The sequence below is a fragment of the Oncorhynchus masou genome, chromosome 28, assembly GCF_036934945.1.
Source record: "Oncorhynchus masou masou isolate Uvic2021 chromosome 28, UVic_Omas_1.1, whole genome shotgun sequence".
Classification (NCBI taxonomy): Eukaryota; Metazoa; Chordata; class Actinopteri; order Salmoniformes; family Salmonidae; genus Oncorhynchus; species Oncorhynchus masou.
Genome location: NC_088239.1, coordinates 83,174,140 through 83,198,220, shown reverse-complemented (window position 1 = coordinate 83,198,220; position 24,081 = coordinate 83,174,140). Strand labels below are relative to the sequence as shown.

The following is a 24,081-nucleotide window of genomic DNA, read 5'->3' as shown; positions in this document are numbered from 1 at the left end:
GTGTAAGTTATTTTGAGGGAACAGCAAATTTACACTGTTATACAAGCTGTACACTCACTACTTTACATTGTAGCAAAGTGTCATTTCTTCAGTGTTGTCACATGAAAAGATATACTCAAATATTTACAAAAATGTGAGGGGTGTACTCACTTTTGTGATATACTGTATATCAACAAATTAGCGAGGGCACTAGAACAGTCTGCAGCACCCGGCCTCACCCTACTAGAATCTGAAGTTAAATGTTTCCTTATTATCTGGTGCTTCTGTCACCAACCAAGGAGGGCCTACATCAGCACCTAGATCTTCTGCCCAGATTCTGTCAGACCTGGGCCCTGACAGTAAATCTCAGTAAGACAAAAATAATGGCGTTCCAAAAAAGGTCCAGTCACCAGGACCACAAATACAAATTACACCTAGACACTGTTGCCCTAGAGGTAACTTAATGTGAACGATCTGAGAGTCAAGGCAAGAAGGGCATTCTACGCCATCAAAAGGAACATCAACCTCAACATACCAATTAGGATCTGGCTAAAAAATACTTGAAAATGTTATAGAGCCCATTGACCAAGACCAAGACTTCACAAAATGGGACAAACGCCAAATTGAGAGACTGCCTGCAGAATTCTGCAAAAAAACAATCCTCCGTGTACAACGTAAAACACCAAATAATGCATGCAGAGCAGAATTAGGCCGATACCCACTAATTATCAACATCCAGAAAAGAGACGTTAAATTCTATAACCACCTAAAAAAAGAAGCGATTCCCAAACCTTCCATAATAAAGACATCACCTACAGAGGGATGAACCTGGAGAAGAGTCCCCTAATCAAGCTGGTCCTGGGGCTCTGTTCACAAACACAAACACACCCCACAGAGCCCCAGGACAGCAGCACAATTAGACCCAACCCAATCATGAGAAAACAAAAAGATAATTACTTGACACATTGGAAAGAATTAACAAAAAAACAGAGCAAACCAAAATGCTATTTGTCCCTAAACAGAGAGTACACAGTGGCAGAATACCTGACCACTGTGAGTGACCCAAACTTAAGAAAAGCTTTGACTATGTACAGACTCAGTGAGCATAGCCTTGCTATTGAGAAAGGCCGCCGTAGGCAGACATGGCTCTCGAGAAGACAGGCTATGTGCACACTGCCCACAAAATGAGGTGGAAACTGAGCTGCACTTCCTAACCTCCTGCCCAATGTATGATCATATTAGAGACACATATTTCCCTCAGATTACACAGACCCACAAAGAATTTGAAAACAGATACAATTTTGATAAACTCCCATATCTACTGGGTGAAATACCACAGTGTGCCATCACAGCAGCAAGATTTGTGACCTGTTGCCACAAGAAAAGGGCAACCAGTGAAGAACAAACACCATTGTAAATAAATCAAATCAAATGTTATTTGTCACATACACATGGTTAGCAGATGTTAATGTGAGTGTAGCGAAATGCTTGTGCTTCTAGTTCCGAAAATGCAATAATAACCAACGAGTAATCTAACCTAACAATTCCACAACTACTACCTTATACACGCAAGTGTAAGGGGATAAAGAATATGTACATTAAAATATATGAATGAGTGATGGTACAGAGCAGCATAGGCAAGATACAGTAGATGGTATCGAGTACAGTATATACATATGAGATGAGTAATGTAGGGTATGTAAACATAAGTGGCATTGTTTAAAGTGGCTAGTGGTACATGTATTACATAAAGATGGCAAGATGCAGTAGATGATATAGAGTACAGTATATACATGTGAGATGAGTATGTAAACAAAGTGCATAGTTAAAGTGGCTAGTGATACATGTATTACATAAAGATGCAGTAGATGATATAGAGTACAGTATATACGTATACATATGAGATGAATAATGTAGGGTATGTAAACATTATGCTTCTAGTTCCGACGATGCGGTAATATCTAACAAGTAATCTAACCTAACAATTCCACAACTACTACCTTACACACACAAGTGTAAAGGGATAAAGAATATGTACACAACCCATATTCATGTTTATTTGTTTTCCCTTTTGTACTTGCACATAGTATGACATTTGAAATGTCTTTTAATGTTTTTACTGTTAATTTTGTTTCACTTTTTTTTTATCCACTTCACTTGTTTCCAATAAAACCCTTAAATTGAATTGAGAGAACGAGAGAGAGCTCTGTTAGGAACCTGTCATTACATTCGCAACGGGACGTCTCCCCTCGACTAGCACCAATCATCTCAGTGAGGGGGTTTGGTGTGTCTCATGTGACTGAGAGACTGGCTGGGCAAATAGCCACGCTGCAATATCACAACATTTGACTGGAGCATAGTGCTCACAGAGAGTGATAACAGCCCTTTCCTCCCGAATGCAGCTGAATCACAGCATCCTTGTGGTTTTGCTAATGGTGCCCATTTTATTACAATCTATTCCACTGTCTATGTGCTCTTTGGAGTGAGGGTTCCAGGTTGAGAGATGGACAGGGACGGACAGGGACGTCAAAATGGCCAGAAACAAAGACCTTTCTTCTGAAACTCGTCAGTCTATTCTTGTTCTGAGACATGAAGGATATTTATTCCATGCAAGAAATTGCCAAGAATCTTAAAATCTCGTACAACGCTCCCTTCACAGAACAGTACAAACTGGCTCTATCCAGAATAGAAAGAGGAGTGGGAGGCACAACTGAGCAAGAGAACAAGTACATTAGAGTGTCTAGTTTGAGAAACAGACGCCTCACAAGTTCTCAACTGGCAGCATCATTAAATAGTACCTGCAAAACACCAGTCTCAACGTCAACAGTGAAGAGGCGACTCCGAGATACAGGCCTTCTAGGCAGAGTTGCAAAGAAAAAGACATCAGACTGGCCATTAAAAAATAAAAGGTTAAGGTTGGCAAAAGAACACAGACACTGGACAGAGGAACTTCTGCCTAGAAGGCCAGCGTCTCGAAGCACCCAGTTTATAATTCTATGTATCTAGGATACATTATGTTATAATTCTGTTTATTTAGGATATGTTATGTTATAGTGTATTTCACTGTCCATCCTTTGGCTTCCATTCTCCATCCTAGCCAACACACACCATCCATCCTAGCCAACACACCCCTTCCATCCAAGCCAACACACACACCTTCCATCCTAGCCAACACACACACCTTCCATCCTAGCCAACACACACCTTCCATCCTAGCCAACACACACACCTTCCATCCTAGCCAACACACACCCCTTCCATCCTAGCCAACACACACCTTCCATCCTAGCCAACACACCCCTTCCATCCAAGCCAACACACACCCCTTCCATCCTAGCCAACACACACCTTCCATCCTAGCCAACACACCCCTTCCATCCTAGCCAACACACACACCTTCCATCCTAGCCAACACACACCCCTTCCATCCTAGCCAACACACACCTTCCATCCTAGCCATCAGACACGTCTTCCATCCTAGCCAACACACACCTTCCATCCTAGCCAACACACACCTTCCATCCTAGCCAACACACACCTTCCATCCTAGCCATCAGACACGTCTTCCATCCTAGCCAACACACACCTTCCATCCTAGCCAACACACACCTTCCATTCTAGCCAACACACACACCTTCCATCCTAGCCAACACACACACCTTCCATCCAAGCCATCAGACACGTCTTCCATCCTAGCCAACACATAGACAGACAGTGACCTGTAGCCATTGCCCTATATACGCATTGCATCTATATAATTCCATATGTAGGCTACGTTGTTATGTTAAAGCCTATATTTGTTTAATGCTGCATTTCTCTTCACACCAAGGCCATTGTCCATCCTAGACTGAGTGACCAGCAGTTGTCATCCCCCGCCCTCCTCTTCCCCCCTCCTCTCCTTCTTAGACTGACCGCTAGCCATAGTGTGTGAGAGAGTGTGTGTCCGTAGCAGCAGTCTGTCCTGGTCTTCCCCTGTCTTCCCTCACAGCTGCCACAGATTTAAGGCTCTGGAGGGGGAAAAGGAAAATTCTCCCCCATTATGTCATCCTTTCTGGATAGATGATGTTACCACCTGATCAACTCTGGTCAAGACAACCATCGTTAGCCCCTCCCTCGTTCTTCCAGTCCTCCCTCCCTTCCTCCCTCGTTCTTCCAGTCCTCCCTCCCTTCCTCCCTCGTTCTTCCAGTCCTCCCTCCCTTCCTCCCTCGTTCTTCCAGTCCTCCTCCCCTTCCTCCCTCGTTCTTCCAGTCCTCCCTCCCTTCCTCCCTCGTTCTTCCAGCCCTCCCTTCCTCCCTCGTTCTTCCAGCCCTCCCTCCCTCCCTCGTTCTTCCAGCCCTCCCTCCCTCCCTCGTTCTTCTAGCCATCCCTCCCTCCCTCGTTCTTCCAGCCCTCCTTCCGTCGTTCGTCCATCCTCTTTGCTATCTATCTATCTATCTATCTATTCTTGGAGGTGTTCCAACACTCATAGAGCAATCTGTTCATAGTACATCTGACTGAGATACTTAGACACCCACCCAGCCAGACAGACAGACTAAAAAAACGTGATCACACTGAGACTCATGTTCAATGGATAACAATCTACACGTCACGATTCATGCAAACAAAACAAGACAGCCTGCCAGCCAGCCATTCAAGGGCCTATTACTATCATCAGATAATATATTAATATAGCACTATAATAACATTATAAACCTGCTCTCTTCATCTGTCTCTGCCAAGACCTTCCAATCAGATCTATCTATTCACATTCCATACGGCGTTTAACCAATCAGGGGGAGGGGCGCGAGCTGCTGTTCTCTTAATGGTTAATCTGGCCCTGCAGTGGTTCTCTCTCTCTCTCTCTCTCTCTTTCAAATGCCAGGTCATGTTTGAGTTGACCTCTGTGGAGGAGACAGTCCCTCCCGCTCTCCTCCCTCTCTCATCCCTCTGTACCTTAGTGTGTGTGTGGGTGTGTGTGTGTGTGTGCGCGCGCTAGTGGTCAATGGGTCAGTCCTCCTCCAGTCCTTGTCAATACTCAGCTCTACTGTCCAGTCTGTCGCCAATTAAATGACGCTGACAGTATTTCTGGTAGAGAGACACTGCAGTTTACAGTCAGATAGGATGTGATATGACACAGTTATAATATGACCGTCTCCCTGACTGTCTCCCCTCACAACACTAGTTATAATATGACTGTCTCCCTGACTGTCTCCCCTCACAACACTAGTTATAATATGACTGTCTCCCTGACTGTCTCCCCTCACAACACTAGTTATAATATGACTGTCTCCTTGACTGTCTCCCCCCACAACACTAGTTATAATATGACTGTCTCCCTGACTGTCTCCCCTCACAACACTAGTTATAATATGACTGTCTCCCTGACTGTCTCCCCCCACAACACTAGTTATAATATGACCGTCTCCCTGACTGTCTCCCCTCACAACACTAGTTATAATATGACTGTCTCCCTGACTGTCTCCCCTCACAACACTAGTTATAATATGACTGTCTCCCTGACTGTCTCCTCTCACAACACTAGTTATAATATGACTGTCTCCCCTCACAACACTAGTTATAATATGACTGTCTCCCCTCACAACACTAGTTATAATATGACTGTCTCCCTGACTGTCTCCCCTCACAACACTAGTTATAATATGATTGTCTCCCTGACTGTCTCCTCTCACAACACTAGTTATATTATGACTGTCTCCCCTCACAACACTAGTTATAATATGACTGTCTCCCTGACTGTCTCCCCTCACAACACTAGTTATAATATGATTGTCTCCCTGACTGTCTCCCCTCACAACACTAGTTATAATATGACTGTCTCCCCTCACAACACTAGTTATAATATGATTGTCTCCCTGACTGTCTCCCCTCACAACACTAGTTATAATATGACTGTCTCCCTGACTGTCTCCCCTCACAACACTAGTTATAATATGACTGTCTCCCTGACTGTCTCCCCTCACAACACTAGTTATAATATGACTGTCTCCCTGACTGTCTCCCCTCACAACACTAGTTATAATATGACTGTCTCCCCTCACAACACTAGTTATAATATGACTGTCTCCCTGACTGTCTCCTCTCACAACACTAGTTATAATGTGACTGTCTCCCCTCACAACACTAGTTATAATATGACTGTCTCCCTGACTGTCTCCTCTCACAACACTAGTTATAATATGACCGTCTCCCTGACTGTCTCCCCTCACAACACTAGTTATAATATGACTGTCTCCCTGACTGTCTCCTCTCACAACACTAGTTATAATATGACTGTCTCCCTGACTGTCTCCCCTCACAACACTAGTTATAATATGACTGTCTCCCCTCACAACACTAGTTATAATATGACTGTCTCCCCTCACAACACTAGTTATAATATGACTGTCTCCCTGACTGTCTCCTCTCACAACACTAGTTATAATGTGACTGTCTCCCCTCACAACACTAGTTATAATATGACTGTCTCCCTGACTGTCTCCTCTCACAACACTAGTTATAATATGACTGTCTCCCTGACTGTCTCCCCTCACAACACTAGTTATAATATGACTGTCTCCCTGACTGTCTCCCCTCACAACACTAGTTATAATATGACTGTCTCCCTGACTGTCTCCCCTCACAACACTAGTTATAATATGACTGTCTCCTCTCACAACACTAGTTATAATATGACTGTCTCCCTGACTGTCTCCCCTCACAACACTAGTTATAATATGACTGTCTCCCTGACTGTCTCCTCTCACAACACTAGTTATAATATGACTGTCTCCCTGACTGTCTCCTCTCACAACACTAGTTATAATATGATTGTCTCCCTGACTGTCTCCCCCCACAACACTAGTTATAATATGATTGTCTCCCTGACTGTCTCCTCTCACAACACTAGTTATAATATGACTGTCTCCCTGACTGTCTCCTCTCACAACACTAGTTATAATATGATTGTCTCCCTGACTGTCTCCCCCCACAACACTAGTTATAATATGATTGTCTCCCTGACTGTCTCCCCTCACAACACTAGTTATAGTATGACTGTCTCCTCTCACATTATGTTGGTCAGACAGACCTGGGGTACGCTGGCCTTTACACCATCTCAGAGGAGAAACAAGGCTTTTGGACAGTAGGAGACACTTTGATCAATATGTTGTACTGAACACACACACACACACACACCACCAACAGAGAAACCACTTGCTGATCAAACACACACACACACACCACCACCAATTCACCTGTCAAGCCCTACGATTAAACTCCCAACATCCTCAGTCTGTTGACAGATTCTGACAGCTGTTGACCTTGATAACAACAACACAATGAAAACACACACCAAGAGGAGTATATTAGTTAACCACTGTAATGTACATATATATGTTGTTGTTGCTGTTTGTTCTTAGTTGTTTTTGTTATTGACTGTTTATTGTTATTGATGTTGACTGTTGTTGTTTCGACTCCTCCAGGTAAGGCCCTGACGTTCCTCCTCCTGCAACCCCCCAGCCCCAAGATGCCCCCCCACAGCACCATCCGCCGTACAGCCATAGACCTGATTGGTCGAGGCTTCACCGTGTGGGAGCCTTATATGGATGTGTCCGCTGTTCTCATGGGACTACTGGAGCTGTGTGCTGACGCAGAGAAACAGCTGGCCAAGTGAGTGGAGTGGAGAGGACAGACACAGACACACACAGACACACACACACACACACACACACAGACACACACACACAGACACACACACACACACAGACAGACACACACACACAGACACACACACACAGACACAGACACACACACACACACACAGACACACACACACACACAGAGACACAGACACACACGCGTGCGCGCACACACACAGATGCACACACGCGTGCGCACACACAGACACACACACACAGAGACACACATACGCACACACACAGAGACACACAGACACACACACACACACAGACACACACGCGTGCGCGCACACACACAGATGCACACACACATACGCACACACACAGAGACACACATACAAGTGCACACCATGGTCCACCCTGGTGCCTGCTTTTCTCCATCCTCTCTCCCATCCAAGATGTCTGCCAGACAGACACCACACAGCAGGACGGGCTGCCTGCCTGCACAGCGTCTGACACACTGAATGATGAAACCACGGCTGTAATGTGATTGGGCAGCTTTAATATGATGTAATGATGTCTGCCTTGGTGGATGACAGGCAGAGAGGAGACCTTTCTGTGTAGAGTAGAGCATATCTGTCTGATTGCCTAACCCCCCCCCCACACACACACACAACCCCTAACCTACCCCTCACAGCCCCGCAAACAAGGTTACCCCCGGCAGCGAGACAACCAATGAAAAATACTACTAACATCAGATTATGCAATTAAGATGAAACCCTATCTTAACAAATTTGTTTTGAGTATAAATATGTCTGCCTTTTTTCGTGTTGCGTGTGCTAATACGGTTAGCCCAAAATGGCAGTCATTTTTCAGGGTTTATTAGCTAACGTAGAGAGAGGAGATGAGAGAGGCTGAGAGAGAGCACCAGGCGAGGCGACCCCATGGATGAAGGGGGGGGAGAGGGAGAGGTAGGTAGAGAGAGAGAGAGAGAGGTAGGTAGAGAGAGATATACCTTACTTGCTTTGGCAATGTTAACATGTTTCCCATGCCAATAAAGCCCCTTGAATTGAATTGAATTGAGAGAGAGAGAGGTAGGTAGAGAGAGAGAGAGAGAGAGGTAGGTAGAGAGGGAGAGAGAGAGAGGTAGGGAGAGAGAGAGAGGTAGGTAGAGAGAGAGAGAGGCCAGGGGACCCCATGGATACAGAGAGAGAGAGGTCCAAGCCTTCCTCCTGTCGATGAGTTGGTGGGTGGTGGGACACAATGCCGATAGCCCGGAAAGCCAATGTGCGGGAGCACTGGTTGGTCGGGCCAATTGAACTTATAGTTAAAGTGACTATGCATATAAGATAAACAGAGAGTAGCAGCAGTGTAAAAGAGGGGTTGGGGGGGTGACACACACAATGCAAATAGTTTGGGTAACCATTGGTTACCTATTCAGGAGTCTTATGGCTTGGGGGTAAAAAACCGTTGAGAAGCCTTTTTGTCCAAGACTTGGTACTCCGGTACCGCTTGCCATGCGGTAGTAGAGAGAACAGTCTGTGGCTGGGGTCTTTGACAATTTTTAGGACCTTCCTCTGACACCGCCTGGTGTAGAAGTCCTGGATGGCAGGCAGCCCTCTGTCGTGCCTTGCGGTCGGAGGCCGATTAAATTGCCGTACCAGGCAGTGATGCAACCGGTCAGGATGCTCTCGATGTTGCAGCTGTAGAAACTCTTGAGGATCTCAGGACCCATGCCAAATCTTTTTAGTTCCCTGATGGGGAATAGGCTTTGTCGTGCCCTCTTCACGACTGTCTTGGTGTGTTTGGGCCATGTTAGTTTGTTGTTGATGTGGACACCAAGGAACTTGAAGCTCTCAACTAGCTCCACTACAGCCGCGTCGATGAGAATGGGGACGTGCTCAGTCCTCCTTTTCCTGTAGTCCACAATCATCTCCTTTGTCTTGGTTAAGTTGAGGGATAGGTTGTTATTCTGGCACCACACGGTCAGGTCTCTAACCTCCTCCCTATAGGCTGTCTTGTCGTTGTCAGTGATCAGGCCTCCCACTGTTGTGTCGTCAGCAAACTTAATGATGGTGTTGGAGTCGTGCCTGACCATGCAGTCATGGGTGAACAGGGAGTACAGGAGGGGACTGAGCATGCACCCCTGGGGAGCTCCAGTGTTGAGGATCAGCGTGGCAGATGTGTTGCATCCTACCCTCACCACCTGGGGGCGACCCTTCAGGAAGTCCAGGATCCAGTTGCAGAGGGAGGTGTTTAGTCCCTGGGTCCTTAGCTTAGTGATGAGCTTTGAGGGCACTATGGTGTTGAACGATGAGCTGTAGTCAATGAATAGCATTCTTACATAGGTGTTCCTTTTGTCCAGGTGGGAAAGGGCAGTGAGGAGTGCAATAGAGATCACATCATCTGTGGATCTGTTTGGGCGGTATGCAAATTGGAGTGGGTCTAGGGTTTCTGGGATAATGGTGTTGATGTGAGCCATGACCAGCCTTTCAAAGCATTTCATGGCTACAGACGTGAGTGCTACGGGTCTGTAGTCATTTAGGCAGGATGCCTTTGTGTTCTTGGGCACAGATACTATGATGGTCTGCTTGCAACATGTTAGTATTATAGACTCAATCAGAGACATGTTGAAAATGTCAGTGAAGACACCTGCCAGTTGGTCAGCACATGCCCGGAGCACACGTCCTGGTAATCTGTCTGGGTGGGGCCTTGTGAATGTTGACCTGTTTAAACGTCTTACTCACATCGGCTGCAGAGAGCGTGATCACACAGTCTTCCGGAACAGCTGATGCACTCATGCATGCCTCAGTGTTGCTTGCCTCGAAAGCGAGTATAGAAGTAATTTAGCTCGTCTGGTAGGCTTGTGTCAGCCGTGTCACTGGGCAGCTCGTGGCTGTGCTTCCCTTTGTAGTCCATAATAGTTTTCAAGCCCTGCCACATCCGGGGGGTGTCGGAGCCGGGTAGTAGGATTCAATCTTAGCCCTGTATTGATGCTTTGCTTGTTTGATGGTTCGTCGGAGGGCATAGCAGGATTTCTTGTAAGCTTCCTGGTTAGAGTCCAGCTCCTTGAAAGCGGCAGCTCTACCCTTTAGCTCAGTGCGCATGTTGCATGTAATCCATGGCTTCTGGTTTGGGTATGTACGTACAGTCACTGTGGGGACGACATCCTCAATGCACTTATTGATAAAGCCAGTGACTGATGTGGTGTACTCCTCAATGCCATCTGAAGAATCCCGGAATATGTTCCAGTCTGTGAGGGCAAAACAGTCCTGTAGTTGCTTCATCTGACCACTTTTTAATAGACCGAGTCACTGGTGCTTCCTGCTTTAATTTTTGCTTGTAAGCAGGAATCAGGTGGATAGAGTTGTGGTCGGATTTACCATTGAGTGGATGATGATGGTGCTCTATTTGACCTGTGACCCCAGACACAGATCGGAGACCAAGTCTGCATTTTTACGACACCAAATTAACTTATCAGGGGCATTGTGATCTTTATGTGGGAGGATAGCCAGGCGGAGGATGTGGTCTGAAAGCTCAATCTGGGGGAGTTGAAACGTGTCGGGGGGGGGGTGTTGAATCGTAGGGGGGGTTTGAAACGCGTCTGGGGGGCTGTTGAAACGTGTCTGGGTGGGGGGGCTGTTGAAACGTGTCGGGGGGCTGTTGAAACGTGTCTGGGGGGGGCTGTTGAAACGTGTCGGGGGGGCTGTTGAAACGTGTCGGGGGGGGGTGTTGAAACGTGTCTGGGTGGGGGGTGTTGAAACGTGTCTGGGTGGGGGGCTGTTGAAACGTGTCGGGGGGGGCTGTTGAAATGTGTCTGGGGGGGCTGTTGAAACGTGTGGGGGGGGGCTGTTGAAACGTGTCGGGGGGGGGTTAAATCACATTGATGTTCCCCTCCTCCGTTTGAAACGAATACTGGAATGTGAGTTGTGTAGAACAGTGTTTGTTAGACGTGTGTGTGTGTGAGAATCATGCGTGTGCGCACAGGTGTTAGTCGCATGTGTGTTAGTCATGTTTGTGTGTATCAGTGCTCGTCTCTCTCCTGTAGGTTTAGTCTCTCCCCTGAAGGAGGTTACCACTAGTCTAGCTGATATCTCCCTGTGTCTCTCTCTCTCCCTGTGTCTCTCTCTCTCCCTGTGTCTCTCTCTCTCTCCCTGTGTCTCTCTCTCTCTCCCTGTGTCTCTCTCTCTCTCCCTGTCTCTCTCTCTCTCCCTGTGTCTCACTCTCTCCCTGTGTCTCACTCTCTCCCTGTGTGTTTCTTTCTCTCCCTGTGTCTCTCTCTCCCTGTGTCTCTCTCTCCCCTGTTTCTCTCTCTCCCTGTGTCTCTCTCTCTCTCCCTGTGTCTCTCTCTCTCTCTCCCTGTGTCTCTCTCTCTCTGTCTCTCTCTCTCCCTGTGTCTCTCTCTCTCTCTCTCTCCCTGTGTCTCTCTCTCTCTCTCCCTGTGTCTCTCTCTCTCTCCCTGTCTCTCTCTCTCTCTCTCTCCCTGTGTCTCTCTCTCTCTCTCTCTCTCTCCCGTGTCTCTCTCTCTCTCTCCCTGTGTCTCTCTCTCTCTCTCCCTGTCTCTCTCTCTCTCTCTCTCCCTGTCTCTCTCTCTCTCTCTCTCCCTGTGTGTCTCTCTCTCTCTCCCTGTGTCTCTCTCTCTCCCTGTGTCTCTCTCCCTGTGTCTCTCTCCCTGTGTCTCTCTCTCCCTGTGTCTCTCTCTCTCTCCCTGTCTCTCTCTCTCTCTCTCCCTGTGTCTCTCTCTCTCTCTCTCCCTGTGTCTCTCTCTCTCTCCCTGTGTGTCTCTCTCTCTCCCTGTGTCTCTCTCTCTCTCGCTGTGTCTCTCTCTCTCTCGCTGTGTCTCGCTCTCTCTCGCTGTGTCTCGCTCTCTCTCTCGCTGTGTCTCGCTCTCTCTCTCGCTGTGTCTCGCTCTCTCTCTCGCTGTGTCTATCTCTCTCTCTCGCTGTGTCTCGCTCTCTCTCTCGCTGTGTCTCGCTCTCTCTCTCGCTGTGTCTTGCTCTCTCTCTCCGCTGTGTCTCGCTCTCTCTCTCGCTTTGTCTCGCTCTCTCTCTCTCCCTGTGTTTTGCTCTCTCGCTGTGTCTCGCTCTCTCTCGCTGTGTCTCGCTCTCTTCGCTGTGTCTCGCTCTCTCTCGCTGTGTCTCGCTCTCTCTCGCTGTGTCTCGCTGTGTCTCTCTGTCTCTCTCTCGCTGTGTCTCTCTGTCTCTCTCTCGCTGTGTCTCTCTGTCTCTCTCTCGCTGTGTCTCTCTGTCTCTCTCTCGCTGTGTCTCTCTGTCTCTCTCTCCCTGTGTCTCTCTGTCTCTCTCTCGCTGTGTCTCTCCCTGTCTCTCTCTCCCTGTGTCTCTCTGTCTCTCTCTCCTGTGTCTCTCTGTCTCTCTCTCGCTGTGTCTCTCTGTCCCTGTGTCTCTCTCTCGCTCTCTCGCTGTGTCTCTCTCTCTCTCTCGCTGTGTCTCTCTCTCGCTCTCTCGCTGTGTCTCGCTCTCTCTCTCGCTGTGTGTCTCTCTCGCTCTCTCTCTCGCTCTCTCTCTCGCTGTGTCTCTCTCTCTCTCCCTGTGTCTCTCTCTCTCTCCCTGTGTCTCTCTCTCTCTCCCTGTGTCTCTCTCTCTCTCTCCCTGTGTCTCTCTCTCTCTCCCTGTGTCTCTCTCCCTGTGTCTCTCTCCCTGTGTCTCTCTCTCTCTCCCTGTGTCTCTCTCTCTCTCTCCCTGTGTCTCTCTCTCTCTCTCCCTGTGTCTCTCTCTCTCTCTCTCTCCCTGTGTCTCTCTCTCTCTCTCTCTCTCTCCCTGTGTGTCTCTCTCTCTCCCTGTGTCTCTCTCTCTCTCTCTCGCTGTGTCTCTCTCTCTCTCGCTGTGTCTCTCTCTCTCTCGCTGTGTCTCGCTCTCTCTCGCTGTGTCTCGCTCTCTCTCGCTGTGTCTCGCTCTCTCTCTCGCTTTGTCTCGCTGTCTCTCTCGCTTTGTCTCGCTCTCTCTCTCGCTGTGTTTTGCTCTCTCGCTGTGTCTCGCTCTCTCTCGCTGTGTCTCGCTCTCTTTCGCTGTGTCTCGCTCTCTCTCGCTGTGTCTCGCTCTCTCTCTCTCTCGCTGTGTCGCTCTGTCTCTCTCTCGCTGTGTCTCTCTGTCTCTCTCTCGCTGTGTCTCTCTGTCTCTCTCTCGCTGTGTCTCTCTGTCTCTCTCTCGCTGTGTCTCTCTGTCTCTCTCTTGCTGTGTCTCTCTGTCTCTCTCTCGCTGTGTCTCTCTGTCTCTCTCTCGCTGTGTCTCTCTGTCTCTCTCTCGCTGTGTCTCTCTGTCTCTCTCTCGCTGTGTCTCTCTGTCGCTGTGTCTCTCTCTCGCTCTCTCGCTGTGTCTCGCTCTCTCTCTCGCTGTGTCTCTCTCTCGCTCTCTCGCTGTGTCTCGCTCTCTCTCTCGCTGTGTGTCTCTCTCGCTCTCTCTCTCGCTGTGTCTCTCTCTCGCTGTGTCTCTGTCTGTCTGTCTGTCTGTCTGTCTGTCTGTCTGTCTGTCTGTCTGTCTGTCTGTCTGTCTGTCTGTCTGTGTTGTCTTTCTCTCTCTTGCCTGATAAAGATGCCTGATGTTCAAGCGCATTGCTCAAGGTCTTTTGCATTCCTGTCACACACTGGCTCACCTCTGGGGAGAAAGGAGATGGGCATTTAGAGAAATGGAGAGAAAAGCTGATTTCATATTTGCTGTAGAGTCCATAGGGGAACCACTGAGGAGTCAAGTTGAGGGATTGAAGAGTCAGGTTGAGGAGAGATTTGAGGAGTCAGGTTGAGGAGGGATTTGAGGAGTCAGGTTGAGGAGGGATTTGAGGAGTCAGGTTGAGGAGGGATTTGAGGAGTCAGGTTGAGGAGGGATTTGAGGAGGGATTTGAGGAGGGATTTGAGGAGTCAGGTTGAGGAGGGATTTGAGGAGTCAGGTTGAGGAGGGATTTGAGGAGTCAGGTTGAGGAGGGATTTGAGGAGTCAGGTTGAGGAGGGATTTGAGGTTGAGGAGTCAGGTTGAGGAGGATTTGAGGAGTCAGGTTGAGGAGGGATTTGAGGAGTCAGGTTGAGGAGAGATTTGAGGAGTCAGGTTGAGGAGGGATTTGAGGAGTCAGGTTGAGGAGGGATTTGAGGAGTCAGGTTGAGGAGAGATTTGAGGAGTCAGGTTGAGGAGGGATTTGAGGAGTCAGGTTGAGGAGGGATTTGAGGAGTCAGGATTTGAGGAGGGATTTGAGGAGTCAGGTTGAGGAGGGATTTGAGGAGAGGTTGAGGAGGATTTGAGGAGGGTTTTGAGGACGGATTTGAGGAGGGATTTGAGGAGGATTTGAGGAGGGATTTGAGGAGGGATTTGAGGAGTCAGGTTGAGGAGGGATTTGAGGAGTCAGGTTGAGGAGGGATTTGAGGAGTCAGGTTGAGGAGGGATTTGAGGAGGGATTTGAGGAGGGATTTGAGGAGTCGGGTTGAGGAGGGATTTGAGGAGTCGGGTTGAGGAGGGATTTGAGGAGTCGGGTTGAGGAGGGATTTGAGGAGTCAGGTTGAGGAGGGATTTGAGGAGTCGGGTTGAGGAGGGATTTGAGGAGTCGGGTTGAGGAGGGATTTGAGGAGTCGGGTTGAGGAGGGATTTGAGGAGTCGGGTTGAGGAGGGATTTGAGGGGTCGGGTTGAGGAGGGATTTGAGGAGTCGGGTTGAGGAGGGATTTGAGGAGTCGGGTTGAGGAGGGATTTGAGGAGTCGGGTTGAGGAGAGATTGAGGAGCCGGGTTGAGGAGAGATTGAGGAGCCGGGTTGAGGAGGGATTGGGGAGCCGGGTTGAGGAGGGATTGAGGAGTCGGGTTGAGGAGAGATTGAGGAGTCGGGTTGAGGAGGGACTGAGGAGTCGGGTTGAGGAGGGGAGTTGTGAAGCCGGTCTAGACAGACACCGTTACAGACAGACACCTTTGTGCTGCGCTACAGAGAGAGTTGTCTTTGTCTCAGTAGTACGACACCCCCCCTTGTGACCCTAACAAAACCGCCATCTCCCTTCTTCTCTCAGCCGTTCTGCCTCTGTGTGGAGGTGGTGACATTTTTTTACATTTTAATTTCACCTTTATTTATCCAGGTAGGCTAGTTGAGAACACCTTTATTTAACCAGGTAGGCTAGTTGAGAACACGTTCTCATTTACAACTGCTACCTGGCGACCTTTGCTTGATACAGTATATATAGTGCTGTATGTGTTATCATCTATTTGTTAACAAGTGGAGTATTTAGCTCCTTACGGTACTGTACCCTCCCTCCTCTGTATTGAAGATGGGCTGGCTGGGCTCGTACCGTAACACCTCCCTCCCTCCTCTGTATTGAAGATGGGCTGGCTGGGCTCTTACCGTAATGCCTCCCTCCCTCCTCTGTATTGAAATGGGCTGGCTGGGCTCTTATAACGCCTCCTCCCTCCTCTGTATTGAAGATGGGCTGGCTGGGCTCTTACCGTAACGCCTCCCTCCCTCCTCTGTATTGAAGATGGGCTGGCTGGGCTCTTACCGTAACGCCTCCCTCCCTCCTCTGTATTGAAGATGGGCTGGCTGGGCTCTTACCATTATGCCTCCCTCCTCCTCTGTATAGAACATGGGCTGGCTGGGCACTTACCGTAACACCTCCCTCCCTCCTCTGTATTGAAGATGGGCTGGCTGGGCTCTTACCGTAACGCCTCCCTCCCTCCTCTGTATTGAAGATGGGCTGGCTGGGCTCTTACCGTAACGCCTCCCTCCCTCCTCTGTATTGAAGATGGGCTGGCTGGGCTCTTACCGTAACGCCTCCCTCCCTCCTCTGTATAGAACATGGGCTGGCTGGGCTCTTACCGTAACACCTCCCTCCCTCCTCTCTATAGAAGATGGGCTGGCTGGGCTCTTACCATTATGCCTCCCTCCCTCCTCTGTATTGAAGATGGGCTGGCTGGGCTCTTACCGTAACGCCTCCCTCCCTCCTCTGTATTGAAGATGGGCTGGCTGGGCTCTTACCATTATGCCTCCCTCCCTCCTCTGTATTGAACATGGGCTGGCTGGGCTCTTACCGTAACGCCTCCCTCCCTCCTCTGTATTGAACATGGGCTGGCTGGGCTCTTACCATTATGCCTCCCTCCCTCCTCTGTATAGAACATGGGCTGGCTGGGCTCTTACCGTAACGCCTCCCTCCCTCCTCTGAATAGAAAATGGGCTGGCTGGGCTCTTACCATTATGCCTCCCTCCCTCCTCTGTATAGAACATGGGCTGGCTGGGCTCTTACCGTAACGCCTCCCTCCCTCCTCTGTATAGAACATGGGCTGGCTGGGCTCTTACCGTAACGCCCCTCGGTACTGTACGGGAGCTGGCCTCCTGTCTTGGGAAATACATTACGAAGTCATCGATCAGGTATTGGCAGGAGGATCGGCCTGATGCTGACGGAGACATTGAGTCCGTCTGTCTGTCTGTTCATTTACAACCAATAAATCACGCTGATACGTCGGGGTGTGTGTGTCTATGTCCTGCCTCTCCTACTGTTACTACGGCATTTAGCCGAAGAGCAAAATGTGAAGAGTTGAAAAAGGTGAAGAGCATTCTGCCAGTAACTGAAAAGTCTCTCGTTCGAATCCCCGAGCCGGCAAGGTGTAAAACTCTGCGGTTCTGCCCCTGAGCAAAGGCAATTAACCTTGAACAACAACTGCCCCCCCCCCCCCCCTGGTGCTGATGACATGGATTAAGGGAGCGCCATACCCCCCCCCCCTCCCCCCAACACACCTCTGATTCAGGGGGTTTGGGTTGGTAAGACACATTTCAGTTGAATGCTACTGACTAGGTATCCTCCTTTCCTACATAGCGGCAATTCAAAAACAAAATAAAAACAAAAACAAAATAACATCTATCAATTTAGACACAGATTTTTATTTGCACATTGGATACTTTCGCTATAAGATATATATTTTTATATCTCAAAATGATGATTGAGTTGTTCAAATTCAATACAATCCAGATTACCTCTAGATTATATAAATGTATATGTACCGGTCAAAAGTTTGGACACCTACTCATTTAAGGGTTTTTATTTATCCATACTATTTTCTACATTTTAGAATAACAGTGAAGACATCAAAACTATGAAATAACACATATGGAATCATGTAGTAACTCAAAGTAATTTTTTTTGTTAATGTTTTAGTTTCTTCAAAGTTTTGCCTTGACGACAGATTTGCACCGTCTTGGCGTTCTCTCAACTAAATAAATCACTGACAAGTGACACCAGCGAAGCACCATCCCACCTCCTCCTCCTCCATGCTTCACGGTGGCAACCACACTTGCGGAGATCATCCGTTCACTTAATCTGCGTCTCACAAAGACACGGCGGTTGGAACCAAAAGTCTCAAATTTGGTCTCATCCAGAGCAAAGGACCAATTTCCACCAGTCTAATGTCAATTGCTCGTGTTTCTTGGCCCAAGCAAGTCTCTTCTTATTAATTGTGTCCTTTATTAGTGGTTTATTTGCAGCAATTTGACCATGAAGGCCTGATTCACGCAGTCTCCTCTGAACAGTTGATGTTGAGATGTGTCTGTTTCTTGAACTCTGTGAAGCATTTATTTGGGCTGCAATTTCTGAGGCTGGTAACTCTAATGAACTTATCCTCTGCAGCAGAGGTAGTAACTCTGGGTCTTCCTTTCCTGTGGCGGTCCTCATGAGAGCCAGTTTCATCACAGCGCTTGATGGTTTTTGCGACTGCACTTGAAGAAATGTTCAAGTACATGAAATGTTCTGTATTGACTGACCTTCATGTCTTAAAGTAATGATTGACTGTCATTTCGCTTTGCTTATTTGAGCTGTTCTTGCCATAATATGGACTTGGTCGTTTACCAAATAGGGCTATCTTCTGTATTACCACCCCTAATTTGTCATAACACAGGTGATTGGCTCAAACGCAATAAGAAGGAAAGAAATTCCATAAATGTACTTTTAAGAAGGCACACCTGTTAATTGAAATGCATTCCAGGTGACTCCCTCATAAAGCTGGTTGAGAGAATGCCAAGAGTGTGCAAAGCTGTCAAGGCAAAAAGGTAGCTACGTTGAAGAAACTAAAATATAAATATACTTTTTTGGTTACTTCATGATTCCAAATGTGTTACTTAATAGTTTTGATGTCATCACTATTCTACAATGTAGAAAATAGTAAAAAATGAAGAAAACCCCTGGAATGAGGCGTGTCCAAACTTTTCACTGGTTCTGTAAATCAACCTATCAGGTGTTTAATTATTATTTGAGCAGCCATATAGGTACACCTTACAGTGTGTGTAGTTATTGTATGTTTGGCTGTAGTCATTAAGCCAGCCTCCATGATGCTTTGTCCTGCTATCTCCCACTACCTCTCTAGTCTAATTATCTGGTCTGAATATATCGACATCCATCAGGCTGGAATGGGCTGGTCAGGGATGGGCAGGGATGGGCTGGTCAGGGATGGGCAGGGATGGGCTGGGATGGGCAGGGATGGGCTGGTCAGGGATGGGCTGGTCAGGATGGGCTGGTCAGGGATGGGCTGGATGGGCTGGGCTGGTCAGGGATGGGCTGGTCAGGGCAGGAATGGGCTGGTCAGGGATGGGCTGGTCAGGGATGGGCTGGTCAGGGCAGGAATGGGCTGGTCAGGGATGGGCTGGTCAGGGGGATGGGCTGGTCAGGGATGGGCTGGTCAGGGATGGGCTGGTCAGGGATGGGCTGGTCAGGGCAGGAATGGGCTGGTCAGGGATGGGCTGGGAGGGATGGGCTGGTCAGGGATGGGCTGGTCAGGGCAGGAATGGGCTGGTCAGGGATGGGCTGGTCAGGGATGGGCTGGTCAGGGCAGGAATGGGCTGGTCAGGGATGGGCTGGTGGGATGGGCTGGTCAGGAATGGGCTGGTCAGGGATGGGCAGGGATGGGCTGGTCAGGGATGGGCTGGTCAGGGATGGGCTGGTCAGGGCAGGAATGGGCTGGTCAGGGATGGGCTGGGCAGGGATGGGCTGGTCAGGGATGGGCTGGTCAGGGCAGGAATGGGCTGGTCAGGGATGGGCTGGTCAGGGCAGGAATGGGCTGGTCAGGGATGGGCTGGTCAGGGCAGGAATGGGCTGGTCAGGGCAGGGATGGGCTGGTCAGGGCAGGGATGGGCTGGTCAGGGCAGGGATGGGCTGGTCAGGGCAGGAATGGGCTGGTCAGGGATGGGCTGGTCAGGGCAGGAATGAGCAGGTCAGGGATGGGCTGGTCAGGGCAGGAATGGGCTGGTCAGGGCAGGGATGGGCTGGTCAGGGCAGGGATGGGCTGGTCAGGGAGGGATGGGCTGGTCAGGGCAGGAATGGCTGGTCAGGGCAGGGATGGGCTGGTCAGGGCAGGGATGGGCTGGTCAGGGCAGGGATGGGCTGGTCAGGGCAGGAATGGGCTGGTCAGGGCAGGAATGGGCTGGTCAGGGCAGGAATGGGCTGGTCAGGGGAATGGGATGGTCAGGGAGGGATGGGCTGGTCAGGGCAGGAATGGGCTGGTCAGGGCAGGAATGGGCTGGTCAGGGCAGGGATGGTCAGGGATGGTTAGGGCTGGTCAGGTATGGTCAGGGCTGGTTAGGGCTGGTCAGGGATGGTTAGGGATGGTCAGGGCTGGTCAAGGATGGTCAGGGCTGGTAAGGGCTGGTTAGGGATGGTCAGGGATTTCACATTAATTTCCTATTCTAAAACACAAGTATAGGTGGCACTGTGGTTAAGCCTATTGTCTGAACACCTCTCTCTCTCTCTCTGTCTCTCGCTCTGTCTCTTTCGCTCTGTCTCTGTCTTTCGCTATTTTTCCTCCCCCAGCCATTTATGCTTTAATTATTCTCTTTGGCTGGCTGAACAATTGTGTTTGTGGTCTCTATTTTTCCTCCCCCAGCCATTTATGCTTTAATTATTAGACCGTCATGTTGAGCTGAAACACTTATGGCTGGCTTGAACAAGTGTTTGTGTGTGAGGCACTGTGTACCCACTAACAGTCTTAACGCCTGGTACCGCAGCTAACAGTCTTAACACCTGGTACCGCTGCTAACAGTCTTAACGCCTGGTACCGCTGCTAACAGTCTTAACGCCTGGTACCGCTGCTAACAGTCTTAACGCCTGGTACCGCTGCTAACAGTCTTAACGCCTGGTACCGCTGCTAACAGTCTTACACCTGGTACCGCTGGTACCGCTGCTAACAGTCTTAACGCCTGGTACCGCTGCTAACAGTCTTAACGCCTGGTACCGCTGCTAACAGTCTTAACGCCTGGTACCGCTGCTAACAGTCTTAACGCCTGGTACCGCTGCTAACAGTCTTAACGCCTGGTACCGCTGCTAACAGTCTTAACGCCTGGTACCGCTGCTAACAGTCTTAACGCCTGGTACCGCTGCTAACAGTCCTGGTACTGCTAACAGTCTTAACGCCTGGTACCGCTGCTAACAGTCTTAACACCTGGTACCGCTGCTAACAGTCTTAACGCCTGGTACCGCTGCTAACAGTCTTAACGCCTACCGGCGCCTGCTAACAGTCTTAACGCCTGGTACCGCTAACAGTCTTAACGCCTGGTACCGCTGCTAACAGTCTTAACGCCTGGTACCGCTGCTAACAGTCTTAACGCCTGGTACCGCTAACAGTCTTAACGCCTGGTACCGCTGCTAACAGTCTTAACACAGCTAACAGTCTTAACGCCTAACAGTCTTAACGCCTGGTACCACTGCTAACAGTCTAACGCCTGCTACACAGTAACAGTTAACGCCTGGTACCGCTGCTAACAGTCTTAACGCCTGGTACGCCTGCACACTAACGCCTGGTACCGCTGCTAACAGTTTAACGCCTGCTACCAGCTAACAGTCTTAACGCCTGTTACCGCTGGTTAACAGGCTTAACGCCTGGTTCCGCTGCTAACAGTCTTAACACCTTACCGCTACTAGTCTTCCATGGTAGTAACAGTCTTAACACCTGGTACCGCTGCTAACAGTCTTAACGCCTGGTAGTAACAGTTTAACGCCTGGAATGTAGTCTTAACGCCTGGTACCGCTGCTAACAGCCTTAACCACCGCTGTAGTCTTAACGCCTGGTACCGCTGCTAACAGTCTTAACGCCTGGTAGTAACAGTCTTAACGCCTGGTACCGCTGCTAACAGTCTAACGCCTTACCATGCTAACAGTCTAACGCCTGGTTGGCTTTCTAAATCAAATTTTACTGCTTCCATGAGTACTTGATGTGGAATAGAGTTCCATGTAGTCATGGCTCTATGTAGTACTGTGGAATAAGTTCCATGTAGTCATGGCTCTATGTAGTACTGTGGAATAGAGTTCCATGTAGTCATGGCTCTATGTAGTACTGTGGAATAGAGTTCCATATAGTCATGGCTCTATGTAGTACTGTGGAATAGAGTTCCATGTAGTCATGGCTCTATGTAGTACTGTGGAATAGAGTTCCATGTAGTCATGGCTCTATGTGGTACTGTGGAATAGAGTTCCATGTAGTCATGGCTCTATGTAGTACTGTGGAATAGAGTTCCATGTAGTCATGGCTCTATGCAGTACTGTGCACCTCCCATAGTCTGTTCTGGACTTGGAGACTGTGAAGAGACCTCTTGTGGCATGTCTTGTGGGATATGCATGGGTGTCCGAGCCGTGTGCTAGTATTTTAAACAGACAGCTCGGTACCTTCAACATGTTAATACCTCTCATAAATACAAGTAGTGGGGAAGTCAAACTCTCCTCCACTTTCAGCCAGGAGAGATTGACATAGATATTATTAATATTAGCTCTTTGTGTCCATCCAAGGGCCAGCCGTGCTGCTCTGTTTTGAGTTAATTGCAATTTTCCTAAGTCATTTTTTTTGTGGCACCTGACCACCCGACTGAACAGTAGTCAAGGAGTGACAAAACTAGAGCCTGTAGGACCTGCCTTGTTGATAGTGTTGTTAAGAAGGTAGAAGCTAGGGCCTGTAGGACCTGCCTTGTTGATAGTGCTGTTAAGAAGGTAGAAACTAGGACCTGTAGGACCTGCCTTGTTGATAGTGTTGTTAAGAAGGTAGAAACTAGGGCCTATAGGACCTGCCTTGTTGATAGTGTTGTTAAGAAGGTAGAAACTAGGGCTTGTAGGACCTGCCTTGTTGATAGTGTTGTTAAGAAGGAAGAAACTAGGGCCTGTAGGACCTGCCCTGTTGATAGTGTTGTTAAGAAGGAAGAAACTAGGGCCTGTAGGACCTGCCTTGTTGATAGTGCTGTTAAGAAGGTAGAAACTAGGACCTGTAGGACCTGCCTTGTTGATAGTGCTGTTAAGAAGGAAGAAACTAGGGCCTGTAGGACCTGCCTTGTTGATAGTGTTGTTAAGAAGGAAGAAACTAGGGCCTGTAGGACCTGCCTTGTTGATAGTGTTGTTAAGAAGGAAGAAACTAGGACCTGTAGGACCTGCCTTGTTGATAGTGTTGTTAAGAAGGAAGAAACTAGGGCCCGTAGGACCTGCCTTGTTGATAGTGTTGTTAAGAAGGTAGAAACTAGGGCCTGTAGGACCTGCCTTGTTGATAGTGTTGTTAAAAAGGCAGAGCAGTGCTTTATTAGGGACAAACTTCTCCCCATCTTAGCTACTGTTCTATCAATATGTTTTTACCATAACAGTTTACAATCCAGGGTTACTACAAGCAGTTTAGTCATCTCAACTTACTCAATTTCCACATTATTCATTACAAGATTTGGTTGAGGTTTAGTTAATGATTTGTTCCAAATACAATGCTTTTGGTTTTTTAATTATTCAGCACTAACTTATTCCTTGCCATCCGTTCTGAAACTAACTGCAGCTCTTTGTTGAGTGTTGCAGTAATTTCAGTCGCTGTAGTAGCTGATATGTATTGAGTCATCCTCATACATAGACACACTGGCTTTACTCAAGCATGCCATTGTCGTTAGTAAAGATTAGTTAGGGGCCTAGACAGCTGCCCTGGGGAATTTCTGATTCTTCCTGGATTATGTTGGAGTGGCTTCCATTAAAGAACACAAACACCTTCTGTGTTCTGTTAGACAGGTAACTCTTTATCCACATTATAGCAGGGGGTGTGAAGCTGGTAACACATACGTTTTTCCAGCAGCAGACTATGATCGATGTCAAACAAAACAGCTCCCACAATCATTTTATCATCAATTTCTCTCAGCCAATCATCAGTCATATGTGTAAGTGCTGTGCTTGTTGAGTGTCCTTCTCTATAAGTGTGATGAAAGTCTGTTTTCAATTTGTTTACAGTTAAATAGCATTGTATCTGGTCACACAATTTTCCCCAAAAGTTTACTATGGGTTGGTAACAGGCTGATTGATCGGCTATTTGAGCCAGTAAAGTGGGCTTTACAATTCTTAGTTGCGAAATGAATTTTACTTCCCTCCAGGCCTGAGGGCACACACTTTCTGGTAGCCTTATGTTGAAGATGTGGCAAATAGAAGTGGCAATATCGTCCGCTATTATCTTCACTTTACGGAATTCAAAATTACAACGCTTGTCTTTCATAATTTGGTCCGATATACTTGGATGTGTGGTGTCAG

General features: G+C 48.4%; 1 protein-coding gene across 1 annotated transcript in view; it reads left to right on the top strand.

Moving 5' to 3' along the window:
- The window catches only part of LOC135517082 (WD repeat-containing protein 7-like), a 164,833-nt gene that overhangs the window by 128,853 nt on the left and 11,899 nt on the right, over positions 1–24,081 (top strand). Inside the window, exon 4 of the mRNA XM_064941103.1 lies at positions 7,441–7,627. Within this exon, the coding sequence (XP_064797175.1) occupies positions 7,441–7,627 (187 nt within the window). The remainder of the gene's footprint in view (positions 1–7,440; positions 7,628–24,081) is intronic.